Genomic DNA, 26,198 nt, shown 5'->3' on the forward strand with positions numbered 1-26,198 from the left:
GAGATCAGAATGCCTGACCTGAATCTCCAGAGGCACAGCTTGAGGCCATGGTCCTCTTGATGTATCACTTATAGCCTGGAACAGGAGACCAACCCCCAGTTCTCTACAGCCTCATTCAGGCACTTGTAGAGTGATGCAGTCACCCCTGAGCCTTCTTTTCTCCAGGCTAAACCCCCTCAGCTCCCTCTGACACTCCACACAGGATTTGTGCTCCAGACCCCTCCCCTGCTCTGTTGCCCTTCTCTGAACACACTCCAGCACCTCAATGTCTTTCTTGAAGTCACAAGCCCAAAACTGGACGCAAGATTTGAGGTGTGGCTCTCCAGTGCTGAGTAGAGCAGATCAATCACTGGTAAATCTTGCTGGCCACACTGTCCTTGATCCAAGCCAGGCTGCTGCTGGCCTTCTTGGCCACCTGGGCTCACTCCTGGCTCACTCTCAGCCAGCTTGTGGACCAGCATCCCCAGGTCCTTTTCTGCCGGGCAGCTTTCCAGCCACTCTGCCCCCAGCCTGTAGCACTGTCTGGGGCTGCTGTGACCCAACTGCAGGACTTGACACTTAAGCTTACTGAACCTCAGCCCATTGATCCAGCCTGTCCAGATCCCCCTGCAGAACCTTCCTACCCTCCTCCTGCAGATCAGTGCTCCCACCGATTTTGCCATCATCCAAATCACTGATGAAGATATGGAAAGGAGTGGCCCTGGAGAACCTCTTGAGACTGGCCAATAGCTGGATGTGGCACCATTCCCCTCCACCCTCTGGGGCCAGATACCCAGACTGTTTTTTTATTCAGTGAAGAGTGCACCAGTCCAAACCATAGGACTACCAGCTTTTCCAGGAGAATGCCATATGCCATGGGAGACAGTATCTATCAAAGGCCTTGCTGCAGTCCAGGTAGACAAGATCCACAGCCTTTCCCTCTCCCACTCAGCGGGTCACTGGGTCATAGGATGAGATCAGGTTAGTCAGGCGGGACTTGCCTTTCCTAAACCCATGCCTGCAGGGCCTGATCCCTCAGTTGTCCTGTATGTGTGATGGCACTCAAGATAGCTGCTCCACAACCATCCTGGGCACCAAGGTCAGACCAATAGGCCTGTAAGCTCCCTGGATCCTCCTTGCAGTCCTTGTGCCTGGGTGTCACACTGGACAACTCACTGTTTCTGCACACTGCTTTCCATGTTTTGGAAGAACAAAACCAAAATTAAATATACCAATAGTTCTTGAGATGTTGGGACTTTGGTTTACAAAGAAAAATTTTCTTAACATTTCCTAATTTGCCTGGATCACCAATTAATACAGGTTAATTCATCAGAGTTGAAAGATTTGGCTTCAGTGTTTCAGCCACTCTGCTTTCAATTTACTAAGAATTTCCAACTGAAATTTATGGTAAGACATCATGGATTCAAAGGTATTGAGCAATAACCAGTTAGAACTTGTTTTGTCACCAATTTTTCTGGCATATTCTAACAAACTTTAAAGATGTGTGCTGGTGTTTCTTTTAACTACTTGTTAATAGTTCCTGGCACCAACACAGAAACAGCTAATGCAATTACATTTCATAGACTTACCCTCTTCAAATCATGATAAACTCTTTTGATGGCCTTCCCTGACAATCAGGATGAAAATTTGCTGCAAGGGCTTTGTGGTTGTATTCCTTTTGCTGTGGCAATATCAACATTCAACCAGCCACTTGCCAGAAAACTAAACAAAGTCAACAGGGTTTCTTTTATTCCACCATCTCACCACAACTCCAGCAAGTGACAAGGATGGCACAAGAGAAAGCTGGACTACCCATCCAGGTTAGCCATCCCAAATAACCACATACTGATTCTCAGGGAAGACAAGGCTCCTGAAAAGACAGGTAAAAGCTGACTTTATCAACTACACCCCAGTATCAAGTACTGTTTAATCTACCTTCCAAAGTGATACAAGACGCAGAATGAGAGACAAGAAACCACATTATCAGTGGACTTAACTTTTATTGGGGGGAAAAAAAAGGTTTACACATAGCTGTAGGTTTTTCCATCCATACTTCCAAAGGTTCAAAAAGGACTGGAAACAAAACTTGCTCCATCATTATTTCAATACCAAAAAGTTGGCCATTTTTTCTTTCATGAACAGCAAATTATATAACTAATTGCTATGTTCAATAAATATTTTTCTCTTGCACCAATTAAAAGGAAATATTCAATGAAGTACCACAAAGACCCCAGGAATTTAACAATTTTAATTTCAACTGTTATCCACTGTGTAGCAATCCAGAAACTTTTTTCTATAAAACACACAGCCTTAATTTTGAGTGTACAAGGATCTATTCTCCCAGTCAGTCAAATACCAAACTCTGATCTAGCTCAAATAGTCTACTTTCAAAGCAACTACTTGACAAAAAAAAAAAAATTAAAAATCCTCTGGTTCATGACTATCTAAGCAAATTTATCATTACAGAAAAGACTCAAAAGTCATTACTTGTTTATCAAAGTAATAGGTAAACATTTTAACAGAAAGATTAACAAGTTACTTGGAAATGCAGGTTTATGTTAAAGTATCTGAGTGTGTATACTACATATGACATGCAAGCTTTAAAAATATCAATGCTCTCTTCTGATTAGTCAGGAGTCCAACTGTTTTAGAAATAAAATAGGAATGACTTCCAAAATGTATCAGCACTTTGGGGTTTTCTATCTTTTTGCTCAAGATGTTTTACTACACAAAAACTACAACAATTACAATATTTAAGAGTATTACAATAAGAAGGGGTGGAAAATAGGAATACTTCAACTGAAAATATGTATATTCTAAATGAACCAAAGACTTGTGAAAGAGCTGGAAGGAGGACAAGAAAGGGAAGATGGAAGGGAAAGCAGTAGGGAAGCTAAAGATCTGAACTTTGTATTTAAAAATCAAGTCCTCAACTGTAACTCTTCTGATCTTCAGTAGCGCCCTGGAAAAAACAAAAGATGACACAATTACTAATTACACAATCATAAACTAACTGTACACATTATCTCAACTTAACTGTGCCCAGCTTTTTTTGCTTTCACATTCAGAATTCCCATTGATCAATTCATATAACAAAAAACATCCAGATCTTGTTTATTCACTTGTATTTACTTACTTGGACTATAGGAACGGGATCTTGATCGCGATCGGTATCGACTATAATAAGGCGATGGTGATCGTCTCCTTTAAAGGAAATTAAAAAAGAAACCAAACAACATCCATTATGAAAGGAGCCTTATTCACATCACTTCTACAGAACAGAACCACTTCCTTAGCACTGAAAGACTTGGCCTGCATGAATGATTTCTGCTTTATTTGGCTGTGACTTATGGTTATTTAACAAATGCTTTTATATTTCTCTATTTGATGTGTTTAAACTCTAGGATATTCCCAGACAAAGAATTTAATAAACTCTCGCTAGCATTACAAACACATAAAGTGCTTTTCCAGATGCCTACAATTCTTGTTGAACAACATTCTCTGAAACCAGATAACTTTCAAAACAGCAAGATGGTTATGAAATGTCAAGCATTAAAAATCCCATCTACAAATAATCCCTTTTTAAACAGCAGTGTGTATCAGCTGTCCCTGGTTCTATATACAGCATAGAAAAATCAGTTCCCTTTTTATCTGTCCACTCAATTCCTGGGATACATGCTCTACACCTCCTTAGCACAGCAAAATTAACCCCTCACCCAACAGTAAAACCAAATTACATAAACACTGAAGATTCTGACTACTTCAGTCCCATAAAACCTAAGGGAATGAGGCTCTAACACATAACAGACATGTATGCAGAATATTGCTACAAACTGAGTATGTTTTGTCATCTAACTTTCCAACAAATCCACTGTTACAGAAATGAAATAAAGATAAGGTACCTGTATCTGTAGTCATATTCTTCATATCTGTCGTACCCTCTGTCATACCCCCTATCATAGTATGAGTCCCGACGACGACCCGCTCCACCGCCACCACCTCCTCCACTGCTATTAGGGGAAAAGAAAAAACAAAAACAAAACCCCCTTCATATATCTAGTCTTCATCTTGAGTTAAATTATTAGAGAGATAAATATAAATTATTTAAAATATTTTTTAAGTGGTCTTGTAGTAAATCAGACACTTAAGACTGTATCACAAAAATATACAGACAAAGTAGTAAAATAAAAACACGTTCCAAATCTCCCAGAAAAACGAAGGATTTGATGCTAATTCCCATCAAAATCAAAGGCAAATGGGCACTTTAGAATTTCAGCAGGCTAAGGATACATTAATTGATCATGCTGGATATTATTTTTTATTAACAGATCCTTCAATATTTCTACAAATCAAGATACAATAAACAACAGTAGGATTTGAGAGTGTATGTTAGTAATTTCTTCAACCAGAATCTAGCCTTCAGTTTAAATCCACTGAACTCACTGTGTTGGCCTGCCCATGTAGATGCCTGGGGTGGGTGTATGTGCTCTTTTGGTGATTGAATAATCCACTCGAATCCTCCTGCCATCCAGCTCCATTCCATTTGCATGCTCCATTGCCTGCAGGAGAGACAAGAACAGGGATGTGACATCTGCAACCTACTATGGAAGGCTATGTACAAACACATTATTTTCCAGCAGAAAAACAAGCCCGGAACTTGTCTTGTTTAGACTGGTTACTAGTGCCCCACTGTGGCGACTGGCTCATCTCTTGTCCCCATGCCTGTGTGCTGGTGGTGTTACAGGACTACACTGGGGGGCCGAACTAATGCGACTCTCAATCCTTCTTAAGGGAGCACAGGCTAACCACTAACACAGTCACTCTCCCTAGACTTTATCTTCTACCCATGTGAAAGGCAAACTGAAAGCCAAACCAGCTTTTTTCTGAAAGCTGCATCTTTCCTACCGCCGCCTCTGCCCCAGAGGGGACGGGCGGATTCAAAAGCTGTGCAAAACAGTGGCTTCCTGTAGGGTGCATATGGCCGGATTACTGCTCGTCGGCTGCCATTTCATGCTCTCCCAGCCTCCTGCCATCTCCCTTACAAGGACCTACTTCAGCAGAGCTTAGTAAAATGGCGGGTTCAGCCTACATGGATACCTAATTACAACCTTCCTCCCCACTCCCTCTCACAATAGCAGCTCGCTTAAGTGATACACACAAGGCTCTGCGCTCAGACGCCCGTGCCTTCAGAACTGCCCGCAGCCCCTGCACGCACTCGCTGGGTGTTCCAGCCCCAGCTCCTCCACTCTGAGAATCAATACAATGGCCTTTCACAAACTCAAACCATCAAAGTAAGTTATTCAAAGGAGCACAGTGAACTTTTGAGACTTATATCCATGCAAAAATAACCTAAAAACCAAAACCCCAACAAATCCACAACAATTAATTTTAAAAGCTAATGATGGACTTGAAAGGATTTTTTTAAAATTTGCTTTTTGAATTTTAATAGCTTTTGTTATCTGCTATAGAATTCCTGAAATACCAATACACACCACTTACTTCTCAACACTAAGCATAGCACTTAGTCCAATACACATTATTTTAATTTTTCACGTCTGGAGAAGAGACACTGTTACAATCTTGAGTTAAAGAACATAACCACTTTGCTATTTTTTTTATCTACAAAAAACAAGACACAACCTCAAAACATGAAGGTGGCTCTAAACAGAGAACTTTTTTCTTCTTTTTAATAATGAAACATTTATTCAAAAATCTCAACTCTAACAAGAGCCTCACTGAACTTACATACAAATTGTAAAGGAGATACAGAAATCTGATATCCATATGATTTAACTGCTGTGTCCAAACTGGAGGTGACTGATGATCAATGATGTATTTATTGAGAGAGAGTTTGTATTTTAGTAATGCTGTTTGTGTCCATACTATATCGCCACCTAGTGATTTGTGTTCCCGTACAAAACTAACTACATTTAGCCAACTGCAAGGCACAGCAAAGAGCATTTCAAGTCTTTCAATATACACTCAGGTATATTTTGTGACTAAAACACATTCCTCAGCTTTAGTCTTCTAGCCTTAACAGTTTTTTTTCCCACAAGGATGATATAAATGAAAATAAATCTGTGCGTGCATCCTAGGAAAGTATGTGTGCACAAGCCTAACAATGAAGGCTGCAAATATCTGGCTGAAAAATTACCTTCGTGATGAAACACATCTTTCTGGAAATGCAGCAAGTTAAATTGTAAGAAATTTTCTGCAGCATGGCATTTTCAAGCCCAGTTAACAATTTCCAGAATAATAAGCTTAGCTGACAAGAAGCCACCTCAAATCCAGAACATCTGGCATATTTGTCTTATTTAGTTAAGCCAACAAACACCTCTTCCAGAGGAAGAATTCTTTGACAGAGGGAGCAGTATAAAGAAGACCAACATACCAGCAAGAGAAATGAAGAATTAATTTTGAGAGCTGGCTGTTTGTTTTAGAAATACCAGGAAATGTGTTACATTTCAGTGTATAAAGATCATGGTTACCAGACTGCACAGAACTCCCAACACCCTGGCCATAATTTCTAATGTCCTACCAAATATTAAAACATTTTCCTTTTACAGTTCTCAGCAATAATTGCCAATTAAAATTTTTTTAAATAGAGAAAATCTTTAATAGATAGACAAAAACAATAAAGCCTCTTATAGTGCTGACTGCATCCTCAAACAGGAAAGCCAAAACCTACAATTAATAGTATGGATCACTCATATTCAGTAATTAGCAACTGGAAATTGCTTCTAAAGAGAAGATTCTCTGCACCACTCTTAACTGCACACCTCAGGTCTCTGAAGTGAAGTACTTACGCTGACATTATTAGGCAAGGACTGCTGGAGGATGACAAAAAGCCCTCTCTGAAAAACTGTGTTCATGTAACTGATACAACAGTATTTATTTTGTATGAAGGCTGTAAAAATATCTAAGTGATCCTAATCACTGCCACTTCTGTGCTTTATTGAAAGTTAAAGTAGTGTACAAAAAAGTTTTGGGTTTCACAAAATTTTCTTACTGCCAGTCATATTCAAAACAGATTTCACTTTCCTTTTCTCTATGGTTTTGAGTGTGCATGACTGCGTCTTGAGAATATTTCAGTGTCAAAGAGAAAAAATTGCATATTCTCTCTAAAAATGCCAGATTCTCAAATGCTGTTTAATAAATTCTCAAATACTGGTTAAGATGATGAAATGAAACTTTAAAAAGAAAAAAATCAAATAATATTGGTTTTTAAGACACACAATACCCTCTTAGGAGTCTTTAAACAGTCAACAATCTATTTTTATTACAACCTAGATTATTTTCCAAATATCTGAATGTCATTAAAAGACTTGCATGCCTTTTGCAAGAGGACAGTAAGCAAGAACACAGCATTCCTATAAACATATAATAAAAATTCTAGTAGCAAATTCTATGAAAAACTTGATTTTTGTAGGCTAGAATATACACCTGTATGTCTGCAGTCAGAACACAGAACTAGGACTGGGAATGGCATAGGTTTAATCTTGGATCACATTTTTAAAGTTTTGGAATTTTAAACCTTCAGCAGACTATCCATAATAAGAAAACTGATTATCTATAAGGTGTTAGTTTGACCAAATGAGCAGTTCCAGAACTACAGTATCATCTCCAGTGGCTCAAAAAAGTCAGAAAGCAATAAATTTAAGAAAGATTTCAAAGTCATTTGATATTTAATGCAATATATAATGTTTTCTACATGTATGACCAATTAGGTAGATAGAGTAAAACAAGTTTGGAAACACAACTTTTAATTAAATGCGCAAAACTTACATGGGTGGCTGGTATTAGTTAATCAAGAATTCACTAAAAAAAATTAAAGACTTCCAGTCTGGATAACTATTTCAATAACTTTCAATCACTAAAAAGTTAACAACATACAGACTGAATATGCTTAAATAGTCAAACACAAGCAGTTTATATTGTGACTTATTTTGAAAATACGTTCTCACAACTTAAAAATAAGTACACAAGGTACTGCCTTTTCTTTTCCTCGCTGTCATTTTGGGGGTTTCTTTGTCTGTTTTTTACTCGAAGTTCTTGTCTACTGCATTTAATGACACTGAAAAAAAATCATCTCCACTCCATCACAGCTACAGCAAGGGATGAAAGACACAATGGATTAGATTCCCCCCTCCAGTAATTGATTACTCATTCAGTTCTGGATTTACTGAGAACAACTGAAAAAAATTCTGGAAAAAAAAACCTGATGGAATTAACAAAGAAACTTATCTTTTTACACTTGCTGCAGTCCACCAAGTTCAATCCAAGTGTCCATTTCACTTTCAAACAACATTCAATTTACATTCTCTAGTTTGAGATTTCAATGATAACTTTTAAACATATAAAATTATGAGCTTCAGCATTGATGGATTCAATGTATTATCTTTAAAGCATACTTTAGAGCTTCAAGTATTAGCAACTTCATGGTATTTCAGAGTCTCCAGAAGTCTGTAACTTGTAATTCCAAACATCTGATACCTTCTAGTGCTCTTTTCTGGTATATGAAGGGTTGTTTTTGATACCATGAACAATACTTAAACCATTTCTTCAACAACTCATGTGAGTTTTGTTCAATAACATTGGTTCTAAGCTAGTCTGCTTGCATCACACATTTTATGTTTTTCAAGTTGAACTGATAAACTCCATTATTATTCTGGTTTTTGGCAACTGAAAGATGTTACTGATTTGTGTTGATTGTTAATGAACAGCACTTCAGAAAATGGTTCTGGAAAGATGCTCAAAACTTTTTGAAGAACATCTAACTAGCATTAGAAAATTCCATATTGCCAACAGCTGCTGTAGCTGATGCTTCTTAGATGAGTTCCTCCTACAGACAGTACATTCATAGTAGCCTCAGTTTAAACAACTAACACTTCACAGTCTGAGCTACTGAAAAGCTGGTTTAGCAGCATATGACATCCCTGGTAACTGTAGTAAGAACCACGTCCCTAGAACAGCCAGCACTTTTCACTCATGATTTTCTCAACTTACTGTTAAGACCCTGACACAATTCCTCCTCCATCAACCTAATTTTTTTCTCATCCTAGTACACAGAAGTTAGTAATCCTCTTAAACACAGGAGAAAAGTCCTTATGTGATGGGCAGATAAATATCCTCTATAATTTAGTGAAAACATTGCAAAACAATATTACAACACTGGCTGCATGCCAGTGTTGCCAATACTGAAGACTACGTAAGAGAGTGTGAGAAACAAGTCTTGAACAGATGTTTACAGATATTGCCCTTTGCCTGTTGCACACGCAAAGGACTTGCACATTCTGAGGACTTGGAAAAGGGTGGCCAAGACAAGACGCTGCACCACCTAAGGCAAAAAAGTAATACCAAATATTTTTTAAAAAACAAAAACTTCTTGAAATAAAATAACTTTACAATAAATTAAACCCACTATATACCCATTCTAAAAACAGGCACATAATGACAGCTTTTCAAACAGGCTTTGAACAAGCTGACAGACAAGAACATTGGCACAGCAAATCCTCAGGTTCCCATACAATCATTAGACATTCATCAGTTGTTTCCTAGACATCCATCAGTCCTTGACATTTACTGTCTGCTATCACACTTTGAACTAAAGACAGTGTCCACGAGCACCTTCAATATGGATCAAAACCTAAATCCAGTTGAGTGTTATTTTGCAAACACTATACCACTGCAATAAAAGACATCTGATGGAAAAGGAACCTTCTGTCTGATCATGAAGTTTCATCTTAACCTTGGCAGAGTTTCAAACAGAATAGAACATATTCTACAAGAAATCTCCTGGACTGGAGACATGCTTTGAAAACTTCTCAGTCCTGTTGTAGTGGAATGTCTAAAGCTACTGTGATGCTTTGGCAGTTTCTCTGTGTAGTAGTTATCAAAAGCTAAGCTACTGTTCCTCTTTATAACCAAGATGCTCATGAACAGCTAACAACAAGGCTGTTATGGCCTGATAATCTGAAATTCTGAAATTTTAAAACTGTTTAGGTAAAAATACACTTTAAAACCGTCCCTTCTGTATTTTTAGGACACTGAGAAGTATCACCTTTAAGAAATGCTATTTTACATTGTCTTTGGAGTTCCAAAACATTGATCTAGTTGACAACTTAAAATGTCTTTACCACCATATGGCCACTGCATAACTTGGTTTCAGAATCACGACTCACAGCAACACTAACTAGTTCAATAACTGATCCAGTTTGTAAACGTGGTAGGATGACAAAGATCCTGAGGGATTTTTAGCTGCACGAGAATCCATGCACAACTGACAGTAATTAAGTTGTGAAAGCTTAAACATAACTACTCACAATTAATTTGATGTAAAATTTTAGTATTACCTGTATTTCAGAGCAGGTCTGCTGAGAAGCTTCCCTATGCTAGCCTTCCCGAAGGGCAATAGTAGAGACTATGAAAAATCCAACTTTTTCCCTAGAGTTCTACTCTCATTTAATCCATCTATCTTTATATGGGGTTGTAATTTAGTTCAATATATAATCTCTTTATTTAGATGTTTTGGATGTTGAAGGTTTGGGATTCTGGTTATGGTTTTTGGTTGGTTGGAGTTTTTAAAATTATTATTAAGAGGAGTTAGTTATTCAGAACAGAAGTAATTCAAGTGCCATTGCTTTTAGTCTGGAAAGTTGAGTATGCATATCTTCCAAACACAGAATGCTACATTTCTTTCAGTGTTCTTCTACAGGGCCTGCTGCAAAATTTCACACCTACAGCTATCTAGCTATATGTCTGTATGTACCTACATTTATATATCTTCCCTTTTTCTACACCAGCTGCCACTTATTGCCATCTTCAAATCTGTCCTCAAGGCTCATGAACTAAGTCAAATAAACAAGTTTTGCTTCTGTCCTTCTTGCCAAAATATTTCAGTTATTTAAATTCCAGGTGTTGGGAGAGTTTGCATCCTTTCCCCCTTTTCAGGCACCAACCCGTTGGAGAAAAGAAAAATGGGTTTAATTACATTCCAAATTATTTTGGTACCTGCTTAAGGCCCTAATCTTTACTTCTGTATTTCTGAATGGAAGTAACATCTCTTATTGTTTTCCTTTGCATTCCAGCTTCATAGCATCTGCCAAAACAGCTTTGTGCTAAACAAATTACTTCATGCTATCTACACAGAACATTTTAAGAAACGCATGGTACCACGCATGACCATTGCCCGTGGCAACCAGGGAAAAAACCTACCTCTAAGGACATATGAAGCTTTAAAAAAAAAAAAAAAAGAAAGAGAAAAAAAGCTGTACCAGCAGACAAGACTGGTACATGGATGTGCCAAGGAATACTGTGCAAATATTTCAGATGCAAGATGTTTTACAAAACAGCCACTTTTTCAAAATCCCAACAAATTCAGTGTGCAAAGAAATACAAGTCTAGAAGTTAGAACAGAGCAGGCCATTAAAGACAGATGGATATACAGCTATCCATCCCATTAATCTCTCTACCAACCTCTCCACCAACCTCTCCAATTGAGACTGCAGGAGAATATAGAAGGGACACTAAAGGAAGTTTTGTGTCCTTTTACTTACCTCTATAACTTGCAACAAGCACACATATATAAATCTACAAGACTACTCTTCCCATAAACTGATTCTGGATCATACCAGAAGTCAAACACAAGAACTTAGTTCAATCAAGTAATCCAAATACAAGTTTTTTTTTCATTTAAATATCATCAAGTAGCAGCAGCATTCTTATTTTTCAGCTTCTGATAGGTTCCAGAGCAGTCATCCTCCCTGCCTTCAATACTAAATGATCTATAAAGAGAGGAGTCGTATTTAGTATCTCCTTATAAATAAAACCTGGCAAATGCACACAGAATCAAACAGCACATCTGCCCAAACCTATTAATCCATAAACAAGATGAAGTCTGTCCCAAAGAAAGAGATGCACACAACACAGACTTAAAGTAGTTTTTAGAGGGTGTCTTTACTTTTAATAGCAACTTTATCTACAAATTTCAGTAAACGTGGTAAACTTCATGGTATCATTATAAGGGTAAAAAAAACTTAATGTAAATTGTGGTGGATCATAACACAGGCTGCTGTTCATATTCTTTAATTCTTTCCTTACAGATCTATTATACTAACAACTCAGTCTAGCTATTAACAGCTATCTGTTAAACAACAAGGAAAGCAATTGACCAAGCTTGGTACAAATCAAGACAAACCCCACTGTTTTTCAAATGCCTAAAAGGAGAAAATACACAAGGAATCACCAGAATTTTCATTTAGAAAACAACTTAAAACTTTAACTTCCAAAATGTCTCAAAAATACTTTAGATATAGAAGCCTTAAAGATTTATTTGCATTTTGAAGTAACGGATTAAAATCAAAGTCCAGAGCTCATTGGTGATTTAATACAGACAGCTTATGCTCAATATCTGCCCATGCCCCTGAACTCAAATGCTTCATTTGTTTAGAACTGCCACATCGCTTGAACAAAGCATTTAAAATTAATCTCAGTGTGAGAATCTGCTAGTGAATACACACTCAAAAACTTGTTGTCTTTTTTTACAGACAGTTAATGAAGATAATGCATAAAGAGCACACCTGAAAAAAGTATCAAAGCATGCATTTACCTCTTTAGAGTCATCAATTCTCTCAAAATAAACAAAAGCAAATCCTCTTGATCGTCCAGTCCGCTGATCATAAACCACATTGACACCAGTCAGAGGTCCGTAACGGGAGAAGACTTCACGTAAATCTCTCTCAGTAGTGTACAAACTGAGACCAAACACTCCAAGACAGGTATTAGGATCTGGATTAGCCTGGTAACACAAATGTTCAACTCCAATTAGTTTTTGTTTCTAAAAAATTATTAAAATTTGAATATTCTTATATCAAAAATTATCAATTATAAAAAATTTAATCTGAAGAAAACTAAACAGGTAATACACAGTTTAACACATTAACAGTTATCATTCTAATTGTAAGATGGTTTCAAAAAGCAACTACTTTCAATGGTTTTAATTTTAGAAAAAAGACCAAGACAAGTTTCTCATGTTGGTAAAAAACAGTTAATAAAATTTATCATTCTGATATACAGAAAAGCTACAGAACAAGAGGAACCCATGTTATTAGTATTTAATATTTAAACTACCAAGGGGCAGACACCACACACAAATCTGTGCTGCAGACAGGTCGGCCAGCCTGAACTCCCACCTTCAGCCCTTTTGCATGGTCATCACAGGCACTAGGAGTGCACGCTGCCTCCAGCTGCCCACAATACATGTGAGCACTTGAGCTCCTAAGCACAGGCAACTGAACTATAATCTAGCTCCTACTGAAACTTCCTCCACCTCAGCATTTCCTACCCAATATACTGAAAGTCAATATTTACACTTGTAAGTTAAATCTTTCCACTTGTAAACTGGATGAAAGGCACCTGATTCTTTCATCTAGAGAGCAACAAGTGTTGAAGGCCAGTTCTGTGAAACTGTAATCCAAAAGCATGCATATTTCTTTAGCACAAAACTCTTCACTCCCTATCATGATGTGGGATACTTAAAAAAATTTCACTTCATCTAGACAAAGTCAAATATGTACTAGTACAAGGTACAAGTTCTCTTTTAGGTTCAAAATTTCTTTACATGCCAGAGAATTTGTATCTAACGCCAAATCCTCTGTAAGATTATTTTGATCAAAATCTTTTTCAGTTTTTCAGTTAGGTGTCTGGCACCTGTACTACTAGATGCAGCAATTTAAAACACCAGCAACAAGCACAGAGATTTATTGTTTCTGCCAAAATAACAACTGGAAGCTGACACAACTGAAAGTTGTATTTCAGTAAGTCATCTATGAATTATAATTTATGCCTCAGTGCCTGCTTTTCAGCCTGATTCAAAGACTGAAAAGGTTTAGATCTTCTGTCATATTTTTTTCAGCACATTTGCTCAGGAACCTATTGTGAAAATAAGATGCCTGCACTATTCATATATGTGAAGTTCCTTTCTTTCCATTTGTCAAAGTTCAAACTTCTGTTTTAAGATGTGAATATTCTGCAATTCCACACTATAGCTAAAGAGCACAAGACCTGGCCGTTTGTAACTCCAAAGTTTTAATTATGCACATCAAGATATGTATTTTTTACTCCATATTTCAATGGCACTGGCAACTATACTAATTTTATTACTAAAATCCTGTAAGTATAATGAAATCTGTCATTTAATTAATTGTTCAGGTAAATTCCTCCCCACATCCATACTTCTTGCATGTTTTTAACACCCCTCTCACACTTAAACCCCATGAATTTTTCCAAGGCAAGAGAATACTGAGATCAGTCTGCAGACCCTAAGTGCCAAGTGACAACTACATCACCACTGGAAGGCCTAAACTGATTGTGGAGGACTAAAGGGCAACTTCTGTATTCGGTTTTTGTACCGCCTCCCATCAACCCAGTATGCAAGCTCTCTCTACAAGAAAAGAAGTGGCAAAATTGCTTTCCAATTTTCAATCCCAACCATTCTGCTGTTACAAAGAATGACACAAGGAGAAATCTCAGAATGACAGGATTAGTATTTTAGATTTTGGTTGGTGTAGCTATACTTCCTCCTGCTCATACAGAAACACGTCTCATCTATATTTTGAAAGACTTACTGTGCCTCCTTTCCACAAATGTAAATTTTTCTAGTCTACTATAAAGATTTACTTATTACCTAATAACACAAGGCATTACTTCAAGGTAAATCAAATGAAACAATCAGAAGCCTAAAATCACAGGCAATCAACATATGCTCTATAAGCAAATAAACACTTGGGAATTTCCTTCTATGGATCCCTATGTCAATCTTATCAATACTTTCAGGTTGCCAGCATACACAGATGTGGTCTCATTTTTGTAAAGGTTATATACTTTTTTAACAACCAAAGAAAAGAATCAGAACAGCTCAACTTCTAGAGCTGACTGAAGCCAAATGTCACCCTACCTGCACATACTGACTTGCAATAGAATGTTTTTCAATTAAATTCTACAACTTCCCTGCCAGTTAGTTGCAGGCCCAAGAAGTAAGCGCTCAGCTGTAAGGACAGAGATTGCTCCACACATAACCCCCACTACCATCCAATCCCTGCATCCTCCAGTGACAAACCAGCAGGTCAAACTCAGCCTGCAGGTAACGTGGACTACACTGATGCAAGCAGCAATTGTTTTGTCGATACTCAGCCTTTTTGAACATGACATACTCTGCTGCCAGTGTGCCTTCTCCTGTTGGACATTGGCGAATGACTGCGGCTCCTGCGCCGACGGTATTCTGGTGTGTATGATCTGCTTCGAGAGCGTCTCCTATGGGAATGAGAATGGGATCTGGAACGAGTGTAACGTCTGTGCGAATGTCTTCTGGACCTGGATCTTCGACAAAGAGAAAGCCTTCAGTCAGGGCAAATGCATTTGGCCATCATTTATTGAACTCTAAACAGTACATTTTCTAGAGAAAAATCTTTTTTTAGATGGTGTCTACAATATTAAACCCATTAAGCTTTTTCTACCTTGCACACCTAAAGATTGCATGGATCTCTAATAACCTGCTCAGTAGCACCATTTTTAACTCTTTGAGAGTAATTCTGGCATACACTGAGGATTATATTCACAACAGCTTTCAGGAATTTCAGAGTTTAAACTTACATCAGCTTGGCTGCTTATCTAACTAACAACTGCATAGTGGCACAGAAATTAGATATGCCACACTGTAAAGTACTGTTTTGACTGAAAAATTGAAATACCTGGCAGGACCACACTGCTGCAATATCTACAAGTAAAGTTTGTCTAGGCATGAAAATTATTCCAGACCAAAAAAAAAGCAAACCCCAAACACCTGCTCTAATCCTCAAACACTTTGCAAATGTCTTGCTGATAATAAGGTAGGTAATCACCTGGCTAAACACTGCAAGAAGAGAAACTGTAACATTAGTTGAACTTTGGCAATTCAGAGCACAGCAACTCTTTCAGTTGCTCTGGCATAAAGTGTATAAATAGAGAAGATGTATTACTGATCTCTCCCAAGAACTGGGAAGGAGAGACAATGTAAGACTATTCCTCTTTCCCCTCTAGTCCTACAAATGCTGTTTTCTGGTTTCTCTCGTGGTTGTTAAAGAAAGATTCAGTAGCTCTCCCCATTTTCATCAATATGTTGCTAAAAGGGAATAGAGAAGATAGGTAGTATAAACCAGGTAATATTTATGGCATATTTAGAGAAAAAAGCCTAAGACATTTCTCTTCTGATCCATGCAAGCTCCATCAGACCTGAAAGCTATAAAGCTTTACCTCCACACATCCATACTTGGGGTAGAGAAGGACAGAGAAGACACGTGCAGCATTGAAAAATGAATTTAAATCTTAAAACTCTCATAAATTAAGACCACACACAAATTAAGACATAGTTTTTGATTATATTTTTAAAGACTCCAATGAAAGAATGTCAAGAACATTCACAAACACTGTTTTCCAGTATTTCCAACAGTTAGACAGCTTACTCTTTTTATGTAAGAGTAAAAAGAGTAGGTGTCAGGTGTCACTTAACTTTTTTTTTGCCCCCTAAAGGACAGGTCTACACAAGAACTCCCCCATAAACAATTTCAGGAGAAGGAAACAGCTTCACAAAATTGAAATGCAATCCATTCTCTACCTTCTGGAAGAGAGAAACCTACATATTTCAGCTGTGATTTCTACATGATTACTTATAATTATAGTATTTTCTCTATTCGTACCCATGAAATCAATTTCCAACTTTATCCACTTGTATGAGCACAAACAGGCAAATTAACATATCCCTGTTAATACATCCCAAAGAGTTCGTATTTTCTACAACAGGGGAAAAGAAACTTCACCAACCTACCAAAATAACAGCAGTAACACTGAGCTGACATGCATAACTTTGTGAACATACCTTGATTTTGATCTTGACCTAGAGTGCGATTCAGAATGTTTGGAAGCCCTCGATGGACTGCGAGATCCTGACCTGCTCTCTGATTTTACACGAGCAGGACTCCCAGCTGGAGATTTTGACTGGGAGCGAGACTCCTAACAAAAAAGACAGTATTAAAAATGGTATTGGTTGTGTAAATGCCTAACTCCTAACATTTACAGTACAGTAATTCTATTATATTGATTGCTCCTGAAAAACAAATGGTTAGGCAATACCCTCCAAAACAAATTTCGTTTTGCTAACCCACTGTTAATATTGTATGCTTGCCTCAAATAGGTCCCTGCTTGAACCAGATCACCAATTCTCTATTAACTAAGTAATCATGCAAATTCATCTACAACTTGATCATACAGACACTGGAACATAAACCATACATTTACTTAACCTAGGACCCATTCATTCTTCCAGATTCTTTTAATTCTACTTCACTCTTGCTTTCTACTTTTCTTCATTCTTCATTGAGTTTTTCATTTTTCATACTTCGTGTATTCTTCCCCAATTCAAACAATTCATTATAGCCTTAAAAAAATATTCAAGTGCTTCTATCTGACCAATCTTCTGTTCAATTTTTTCCCCCATTCAATTTTAATTTTCTGATCTTTAATACTTTTCATTAGCCTTCTTTTATCTTGATTTATCTTCCACATTCTTGGAAAAAACTCTTCAATTTCTTCACGAACATTAACCTTAATGGAAAAAGAACATTTAGTATATTTAAGCACGTGGGGATTATAAAACTCTGCTGGAGTTCAGATGTTATCTACCAAATTGAAAAGCCAGCAGGTAAAGTGCAAGAAACTATTTTATAAAACAACTTTTTAAAAAAATTATCTTTAAAACTGTATAAGTGTCTATGTTCTAACAATAAGCTTACTGAGTTCTCAGTGTTTTACTGTATTTGCAAAGCTACCCTCCTCCCCTCTGAGATTTTTTTTCTAAGACACATAGATACACTAAAAACTAATTAGCACAAATATATTGAAGTGTTGATATCAGTGATTCCCCCCCCTAAAATAATAACTATGTGCTTCTCAGTATTAAATATCCCAAATTATACTCCTACAGATTACTAAGACATTCAATTCAACAGAATGGCCAAAGATTTCCAGTCAAAACCTATCTATGCACATACTTACTCACAAAATACATGCATATAGGTATAAGCAACATAAATTATTATTCTTCCTACTTTTTCTTCCTCATTGTTATCCTGTTTTCCTTATATAATCCATATAAACTAAGATGTAGAACCGTATAGTTAAAGCAATGCAATAGAAGTAAAAACAGGAGGGGTTTTTTTCTTGCATGGTAAGGCACACAAGAGAAAAACTAGGAAAACAAGCAAACAAAGAGCAGGTTAGGATTTCCTCACATTTTATAGTGCACAGCATTTCTAGGGAGCTTAGCTATAAAAACCCCTACAGAACAGTATGCTATATACATTTGTAACTTCACAAAATACTTAATGAAAAATGCATACCAAGATCCCCTCCCACGGGTGTTACATTTCATGTTTATTTGCATGATTTCTCCATCTGACTGTCTTCACAATTTTTTCTCTTTCTTACTCTACCTATGTCCAGATTTGCAGTTTCTTTTGCAGTTAAAATTCTTCACTACCTTGGGCTGGAGTTCTTTATCAAAGATGCTGTCTTCGTATTTCCAGACAGTAAATTCACCAGAAATAGAACCTGAGAAGCTCCTTACTAACAACTATTGCAGCCACACTATCACTCCCCTTTACCTCAATAAAAAGGACAAAGGACTCATGGAGAATGTCACCTACTAGGATGATAGGCCTGCCAAACTTTAATAATGAAGGCCAAATTCAAAGCTTGGCTGTGAACAGTGGACCATATAACCCTTATGAAGATGGCTATGTACTGAGCTAACGACAGGACTTCACTGAAATAAATTATGTACATGCCTTTAAATATTACCAAATTTGGTAGCTTAACATTTGGAATTCACTGTTTGCAATAAACAAAAATTTCTCTTATAACCACTAATATTATCTTTTTATCACCTCGCCTCTTTGTACTCTTCAATGTCTGACAGCCTCTTAAATTCTTCTCTTTATAACTCATCACTTGCAACAACTGCCAATTTCTCTGGGAACTATTTGTATTTTTCTCCCTAGTAAAAATGATCAGTAATAAGGAAAAACATTCAAAGTTACATCAGATTTAGAAAACACCCTTCAATAAAAAAAGACAAAGAATTCACCCTCCTTCATAAGGATACTGCATTTTCCATACTTTTTACATCTGAAAGATCAATTCTTGAACGAGAACTCTGGAAACTTGAACAAAGGCAACCCCCATCCCATCCCCGGATCCTGCACAATCTAGAAGTGCTGGGAGGTGCCAAAAGTACCATGGACACAATTGCTCAAGTCAGCTTAGTGTTCTTAGCTATTCAACTGAAGCATCTTACAATACCACCCACAGAGTCTTTAATAATATCAGCTATGACACCAAATCTATATAAAGTTGACAAAAGCAAATATTACATAATTTCATATAGGTTAAGGCCTTTTGGAAGTATCTATTTAAAACCCTTATGGGCTGTATTCACAAATATACAACTTGAAATCTGCAATGACAGAGGGAACCATGTAAATTCTCAGAGATTTTGAACTTCCTCAACCAAGTAACTGTGGATATAAGCTGCAGCTGAAGAGACATTACCTGATAGCAGTTGCACACTGTCACTGGGAAGCAATTACATCTCATCTTCTAATGCAACATAGTTCACCTAGTTACAACTCCTACAATGCTTCTAAAGGAGACTAAGAGAATCACAATAACCTGCAAAAGTTTAAGGACTTAAGGATGATTCTGAGAAAGTGCCTAGTAATATTTATATCAGCAAAACTACAGGCAGGGATTAAGGGATTCAGAGCTTCGAGGAATCACAAAGAGAGATTTTAAAGAATTTTTCTTCTCTACTTACCACTATAATTAAACAATTAGCAAGCTGTATATTAGTCTACATCACAGACCAACCCAATTGTTCTTCATGAACCACTTATATCCATTCTGCAATACATATGACAAAAGTACTCAACGCTCTTAGTATGTCATCTTTAACATAAGAAAGCAGACAACTCTATTACCCTAATGCACTAAAATACCTCAATTTTGTACCAGTCTTAAAGCAGCCTATGCATTCTCATCTTAGCTCTGTTATTACCACAGAAACTAAATATTGTGTAGGAGAGAAAAGACTAAAATTGCACTTTGGATCGTCAGCACCACTTTCTTATCTTTCTGTTCTAAAGATCCTTAGTCATTCAAGGGCCACAGATGAGACTCAGTGTAAACTCAGCTCCTCATCCCACCAGCCTCCTACAGACAGTACCTATCTTAATGCCTTGGGCTTCGTTATGCAGCTGTCCAGTCACTACTTTCACCCTTGCAAACTTGTAGGCAGATAATTCACTATCCCCATGTCAAACTATCTAAATTTGCTGCCACTAGAGTCTGCAGGAAAAGAAACAGAACTTCATCATATTCTTCAGATCAGACTTCCCTTTCAAAATAAACCCTGCATCTGCCAATAACACTTTTCCAGGAAACATCTCTCCCCAAAACACCAAAAAACCCACCCACACAAAAAAACCCAAACACCCTCCCCCCTGCAAAAAGTAATTACAAAAAACCGAACTCAGTTGTAACAGTGTGCTTCCTCAGAGTAAGATGTAGTGGTTTCCTCAAATACACACCAGGAAATGGGACTAATGATTCACCAAGAATTGGAACTTGGAGCCAAAATTGTAGACAAACACAAAAATAAAAAAAAAAATTGCAGATTCAGTTACTGATTCTCTGGATAAAATACACAGCTAGAAGCACGTAAAGAAAGTACTGAGGAGTATTTTTAATCCTTGTTACCTTCCTTCATTCCCAGAAGTAACAAACCAAAGTGACATAGAAAGGATTTCTCCTCCACCCTCACTACTCCATGATCATACAAACCCAGACACTGAGCAACTACCAACAGCTTTAGATGATCCATCTGAGCCAGGCATCAGTCAGTCCACGTACTTCATCCATAATGATAAAACTGTTTAACTGATCAAAAAGTTCTATCTACCACTTAAATCCCTTGCATTTTTCAAAAGAAATCCTACTTTCCAATGCAATTACTGTTTTAAAAGCATTTAAACGCTTTTATGCAGAGAATTACAGAAGTCTTGAAGAAGTTTTCTTTCCATTTTCCACCCAACAAAAGAAGGTATGATAAAGAACATGGGGGGGGGATCCACAACAAACAAAACAAACAAGTGACCAACCAACCAACCAACACCTTTATCAAACCAACCAAACAAAACAATCACATGTTCTTTCACACTACTCTTCTGTCCTGAACTTGTCATGCCTTACCCTAACTCTCACCTTACAATTTCAGAGTATGACTGAAAGGCTATCAAAATTTAGAGTGAGATGCTAACTAAAAATCATGACCTAAGTTTAAACTAAGCTTTCTATAGCAAAGCATGGGAAATGAAAAAAAACCCCAAAATATTAAATCCCACAGAAATATCAGGTGAAATTCATTTGACCTGGAGTGAAAAAAAAAGACAGGACAAGTGGTCAAGCAATACCATTTCCAAAAAATCTTGTTAAAAACTCCTACCCAAACTAAAAAAATAAATGCAGTCAAACTCTATTAAAAGGGGACAAAAAAATATAAGCAGTCAAAAAAGAAACATGAATTTAGCAGCAGCCCACATACACCGGATAAAACTGTTAAGCTATTGACATCTCATTTATGAGGACAAGATTATATTTTGGCAGGAATCTACCAACCTTCCTTGAAGCTCAAAAGAGAAGTTAAATCCTTTTTGCTTCATACTGTGATCTGTCACTATACTAAAAAAATGGATCCCTTAATTAGCTGATCTTCTATGACTATGACAATAGTACACATAATAAGCTTCTGTATAAAAAGCATCTTTTAAGTTGTTACCTAGAAGACATGGATATTTTAAAAGTTACTAACATAAGCAAACTTTATGTATTTTGCAATGATCCCACGTATGAAAAGAAAGAAAAGGCTTCAGCAATAAACTTTTTGAAATTACAAGCTCATCTTCTCACTGAGGCTTGAAAATCACCTCTTCAGGGAGGGTTCTGTAGTCATTCCTCTACCAGACACGGAAGACAGCAAAAAGAACGTGTTCAAAAGGAGCAGTTTTCCCAGCTGGCAAGGTCCAGAACAATGCAAAATTTATTAAGCTTGATTAAAACAATAAAAATTAAAAATCAGACTTCCAGAAGAAAAGCTCTCACACATTGTCATTAGACACTGCAGGGTGATCACAGCACTCTCCAAGGGAATGCAGAACCCCTGCATTAGCAGTCCATTGTGCTTGTGTTTGAAAAGGTGTGGGAAGCAACATTCCTGCCTTTCCATAGAGGTGGCAGACTGCCACTGCAGGAGAGGTGTAATACAATAGCTAAGCAAGCCCTTGGGGTTTTTTTTTGCCAAAGAAATAATCTCAAAGTTGATCAGTTCGGTAATTCCACATAGGTATCTAAGTATTTTGCATCCAAACTTTATGAAGCAAACATAAGGCACTTTCACAGCTAAACTAACCCAAAAGCCACTTGTGTACCTATGAAATTTGCATATTCCCTTCAACAGGATGGGTCACGTGCAAAATCCTGCATTTCTTGAAGTGTTTTATTAGATTATACTATTTATTCTACTATAAGATACTGCATACAGCAGGACCATTAGAATGAAGACAATCAATACAGAGTTGTAAAATGGAATTTTACCTTTGTTCTGATAAAAGGTTTTGCCTATTTAGACAAACAACACTGGTAGAATATACTGGTAGAAAACTACTAAACTGTTAAGACTACAGAAATTAAATGTTACCAGAAGCTCAACAGAAACAACTGATCAAAGTTTCAAGTGGTGCTACTGAAGTGCAGGTTTGTTCAGACTCCCTTCTGTTCAGTGCTCTGGGAAACATCTAAAGTTGCATCAAGGATTGAACACCAAATAAAAAATAATAAAATAACAAAAATTAATAAAAAATAATAAAAAATAACAAAAATATGAAAGGAAGTAAGAGTTGCCTGCCATCTGACAGAAATAAAAGATTAAAAAAGCCTCATTTGTCTAATCTGTTTACAAAAAACATTCAATGGTGATAAAATACTTTGATGTTTCCAAAGCCAAGTCACTGGATAAGAAATACAATTTAAAATTTTTTTAATTCCTAATGTCCACAAACTTAGCTCTAGCACGTCCACTGTATTTTTAATTCCTCTGTAAATTTCTTTCTATTAAATCACCTTTCTTGAGGAGGGGGTTTTCTTCTGTTCAACCAGCCACATTCTTAATAAAGAACTTGCTTGAAACAAAGTTGAATTTGCTTGAAACAAGTTGAAACAAAATGACACAAAACCAGAGCAGATGTTGATTAGTCTGAGCATATTTGATAAATATGAACTTAAAAAAAAGTCAATAAAGGAGTGAGTTCAAGAAGGAAAAGCTCTACAATGATTTCACACACAATACTTTAGAAATGGAAGTTTTAAAGAGTGCAAACTAAGCAATTTCATTGAAAGGTATTTCCATAACTATTAATAGCCTATTCAGATAAGTTAATATGAATTTAAAATCATAAATTAGAGGCAAAGCACATACAGTATCTTACTGTCGATAAAATTAGCATTTAAAACAATTCTGCTAATACTCAACTTTCACTGAAGTGCTTTTGGGACAACATCCATATACACAGATGAAATATAAAAGACCTTAAACTAAACTTAAAACAGCCTTACTCTTTCGGCATTCAGTTTTTAAAAGCTCATCACACTAATTAGCACTTAAACTGACAGGGGGTGGAAGAATTGAAAGGGTACTCAGAATTCTTATTCGTGCCAAATTCCATGAAAACAGGTTCTTTACAAACTTTCTTCCAGTTTCTGCAGTTCTTTCTCTCAATGAAAACTTCTGCTTTGCTCTCAGTGCTCAGTGCCTGGATGTAGCAAACTGAAGCATCAGGACATTCAGTGTCTGACAGAGTTGGGAATAGCAGACTAAACATTACAGCCTCAAAGTTATATGTGCTTAATTTTATGCCTGTGAGCACTTCCAATGGAAACGAAAAATAAAGCATTACTCTGAAATAGAATTCCTTATTTCAAGAATGTTAGTACCATCACAACAAAGCAGTATTACTGAAGAAAAAAAAATAAAAAGGCTTACAAAAGTTCTTCAGTAGAACTACAAAACTCCCAACTAGAAATCAATCAAGTACCTGCCATTACGCTCAGTTATGCCTTACTGATTGAGAATTTTCAGTGTAGGGAGCAAAAACAAACGAAGTTTTCCAAATGAAGACTCAACACAGTCAGCAGTTCTTGCCAACAGGTAAATTTTCCATCACAAAAAAAAAAAAAAAAAAAAAAACAAACAGCCCAAAAACTGATAAGCAGAAGTCACAGAAACTGCTACTGTAGGACTTTTCAGACTTCATGTTCTCTCAAAACATTTTAATTCTACATCTGGGAGGAGGTGATGTGCAGAAATGCTGAAAGTACAGAGCTATCATAGCTTTGTAACAAAAACAACAGTCCCATCAAAGAGCCCAATACCGATGTTCTGACAATTAACCTAACACAATTTCTTCCCTAACAATAACCCACACTGGGAATACAGACAAGAAAATAATCCTTAAAGATACAAATCTTGACTGTAAAATGGGAGATTACCATCATCTTGAAAAAGAGAAAAAAAAAAAACCAAGCACGCTCACTGCTCAAGTTTCTGAAACTTAGCTGTTACCCCTTCAAAGATCTGTTTATTTACCCCAATACTGCTTAGCTACACAGCCACCTTTTGTCCAAGCAATCAACACAAGGCAAGGTTTTGTTTACCTCACCGAGGAAGCAGCAGCAGTTATTGCATAGCTGGGTAAAGAACTTGCAGCCTATGGATTTTTTTTTAATCACCACAAAAATGGCAACAATAGTAATGCAAAAATAATTTGTGGAAGGTAATGCCGTTCTTTCAAGATTTTATTGCTTGTTTCCCCAGACAGTAGCTATATATGTAACTGCAAGGCTGCTGTCACTGGATCATCAGAGAGAGTTACCAAGAGGATGCTCAGGTGTTCTTCTAAAGAATCTCTCAAAAGAACAAACAAAAAGAAAACCTCTGCAAAATTAAAAAAAAAAAAAGTAAATTGTGATGGAGGAGCAGACATTTCGTTCCTGTTTCAAGCAGCTTCTAATTCCTGCTCGATCATCACTTAAAAAAACCCAAAAAACAAAACCACAAAAACACTGAAAATGGTAGGGACCTGTCACACGTGTACATGAAAACCCGCAGCCATCAGAGGGAAGACATAGGCCTAACGAGGTTACAAAGCCACAGCAGCTCGTTCGAAGCCTTCAGCTTCACGATCGATGACTTTCAATGGTTTAATAACGACGGCCGGGCCTCCCCAGTGGCGGGAGGGGGCCCGGCCCGAGGCAGCTCCCGAGCCAGGAGATACCGCTCACCTCGCACAAAAGGACGCGCGCGGGGTCCCTCCTCTTTCGGGCGGGAGGAGGCCTCGGCGGCCCGGCCGGGGGCGCGGGAACGGGCAGGACAGCGACCCCCAGGCCCGGCGGCAACCAGGCGGCTCGGGACCGCGGGATGGGAACAGAGCAGCGTGGAGGAACCCCGGGGCTCCAGCAGCACTGTCTGCACAGGATCAGCCTGCGCTGGCTGGGCAGGGGCCGGCCCGCAGCACCGGGACCCGGCGCCCGCAGCCCGCCGGGGCGATGGGAGCAGGGAGCGTGTGAGGAGAGACGCGGGCAGCAGAGAGGGACGCGGGCCGTCACCCACGGCCCAGGCAAGCCTCGGGCGCCCGAAGGAGCCATTTTAGAGCCAAGCTGCGCTGCCCCCACCCCCGCTAGGCCCGAGGACGCCGAGTGCCGCCACCCACCGCCCCCGGGTCCGATCCCCCCCGCGACACGGCCCGCGCAGGGGAGGCCACTCACCCTCCCCTCGAAGTTGTTCTCCTCCACGTCGCTCATGTCGGCAGAGTCCTGGCCAAGGGGCTGGGGCGAAAGGGGGACGCTAGTCCCGATTAGCAACAACACCCACGGCCGCTGTTATCGCCACCGTTACCGCTATTGCCGCTATTACCAGCACTACCACCACAGCCACCTCCCGCCCGCGCCTCCCGCACCGCCGCAAAATGGCGCCGCCGCGGCCGCTCCGTCTGCGCCCGGCACCGCGCTCGGGGCGGGGCCGC

At 38.1% G+C, this 26,198-nt stretch overlaps 1 protein-coding gene across 3 annotated transcripts; it reads right to left on the minus strand.

Moving 5' to 3' along the window:
- Positions 1-1,959: 1,959 nt before the first annotated feature.
- On the minus strand, positions 1,960-26,198 carry TRA2A (transformer 2 alpha homolog). Of its 3 annotated transcripts, none has more exons than XM_054652315.2 (8): positions 25,942-26,198; positions 16,889-17,022; positions 15,189-15,348; positions 12,587-12,775; positions 4,423-4,538; positions 3,882-3,989; positions 3,116-3,183; positions 1,960-2,941 (listed from the first exon to the last, which is right to left on the minus strand). In XM_054652315.2, the coding sequence occupies exons 1-8, from the start codon at positions 25,975-25,977 to the stop codon at positions 2,931-2,933; spliced, it is 822 nt and encodes a 273-aa protein (XP_054508290.1). In that variant the 5' UTR covers positions 25,978-26,198; the 3' UTR covers positions 1,960-2,930. The 3 variants fall into 3 exon arrangements, with proteins under 3 accessions (XP_054508290.1, XP_054508128.1, XP_054508207.1); XM_054652153.2 differs by having other exon boundaries at positions 15,189-15,354; positions 25,942-26,192; XM_054652232.2 differs by having other exon boundaries at positions 3,882-3,986; positions 15,189-15,354; positions 25,942-26,189.

This window comes from Agelaius phoeniceus, chromosome 1 (assembly GCF_051311805.1).
Source record: "Agelaius phoeniceus isolate bAgePho1 chromosome 1, bAgePho1.hap1, whole genome shotgun sequence".
NCBI lineage: Eukaryota > Metazoa > Chordata > Aves > Passeriformes > Icteridae > Agelaius > Agelaius phoeniceus.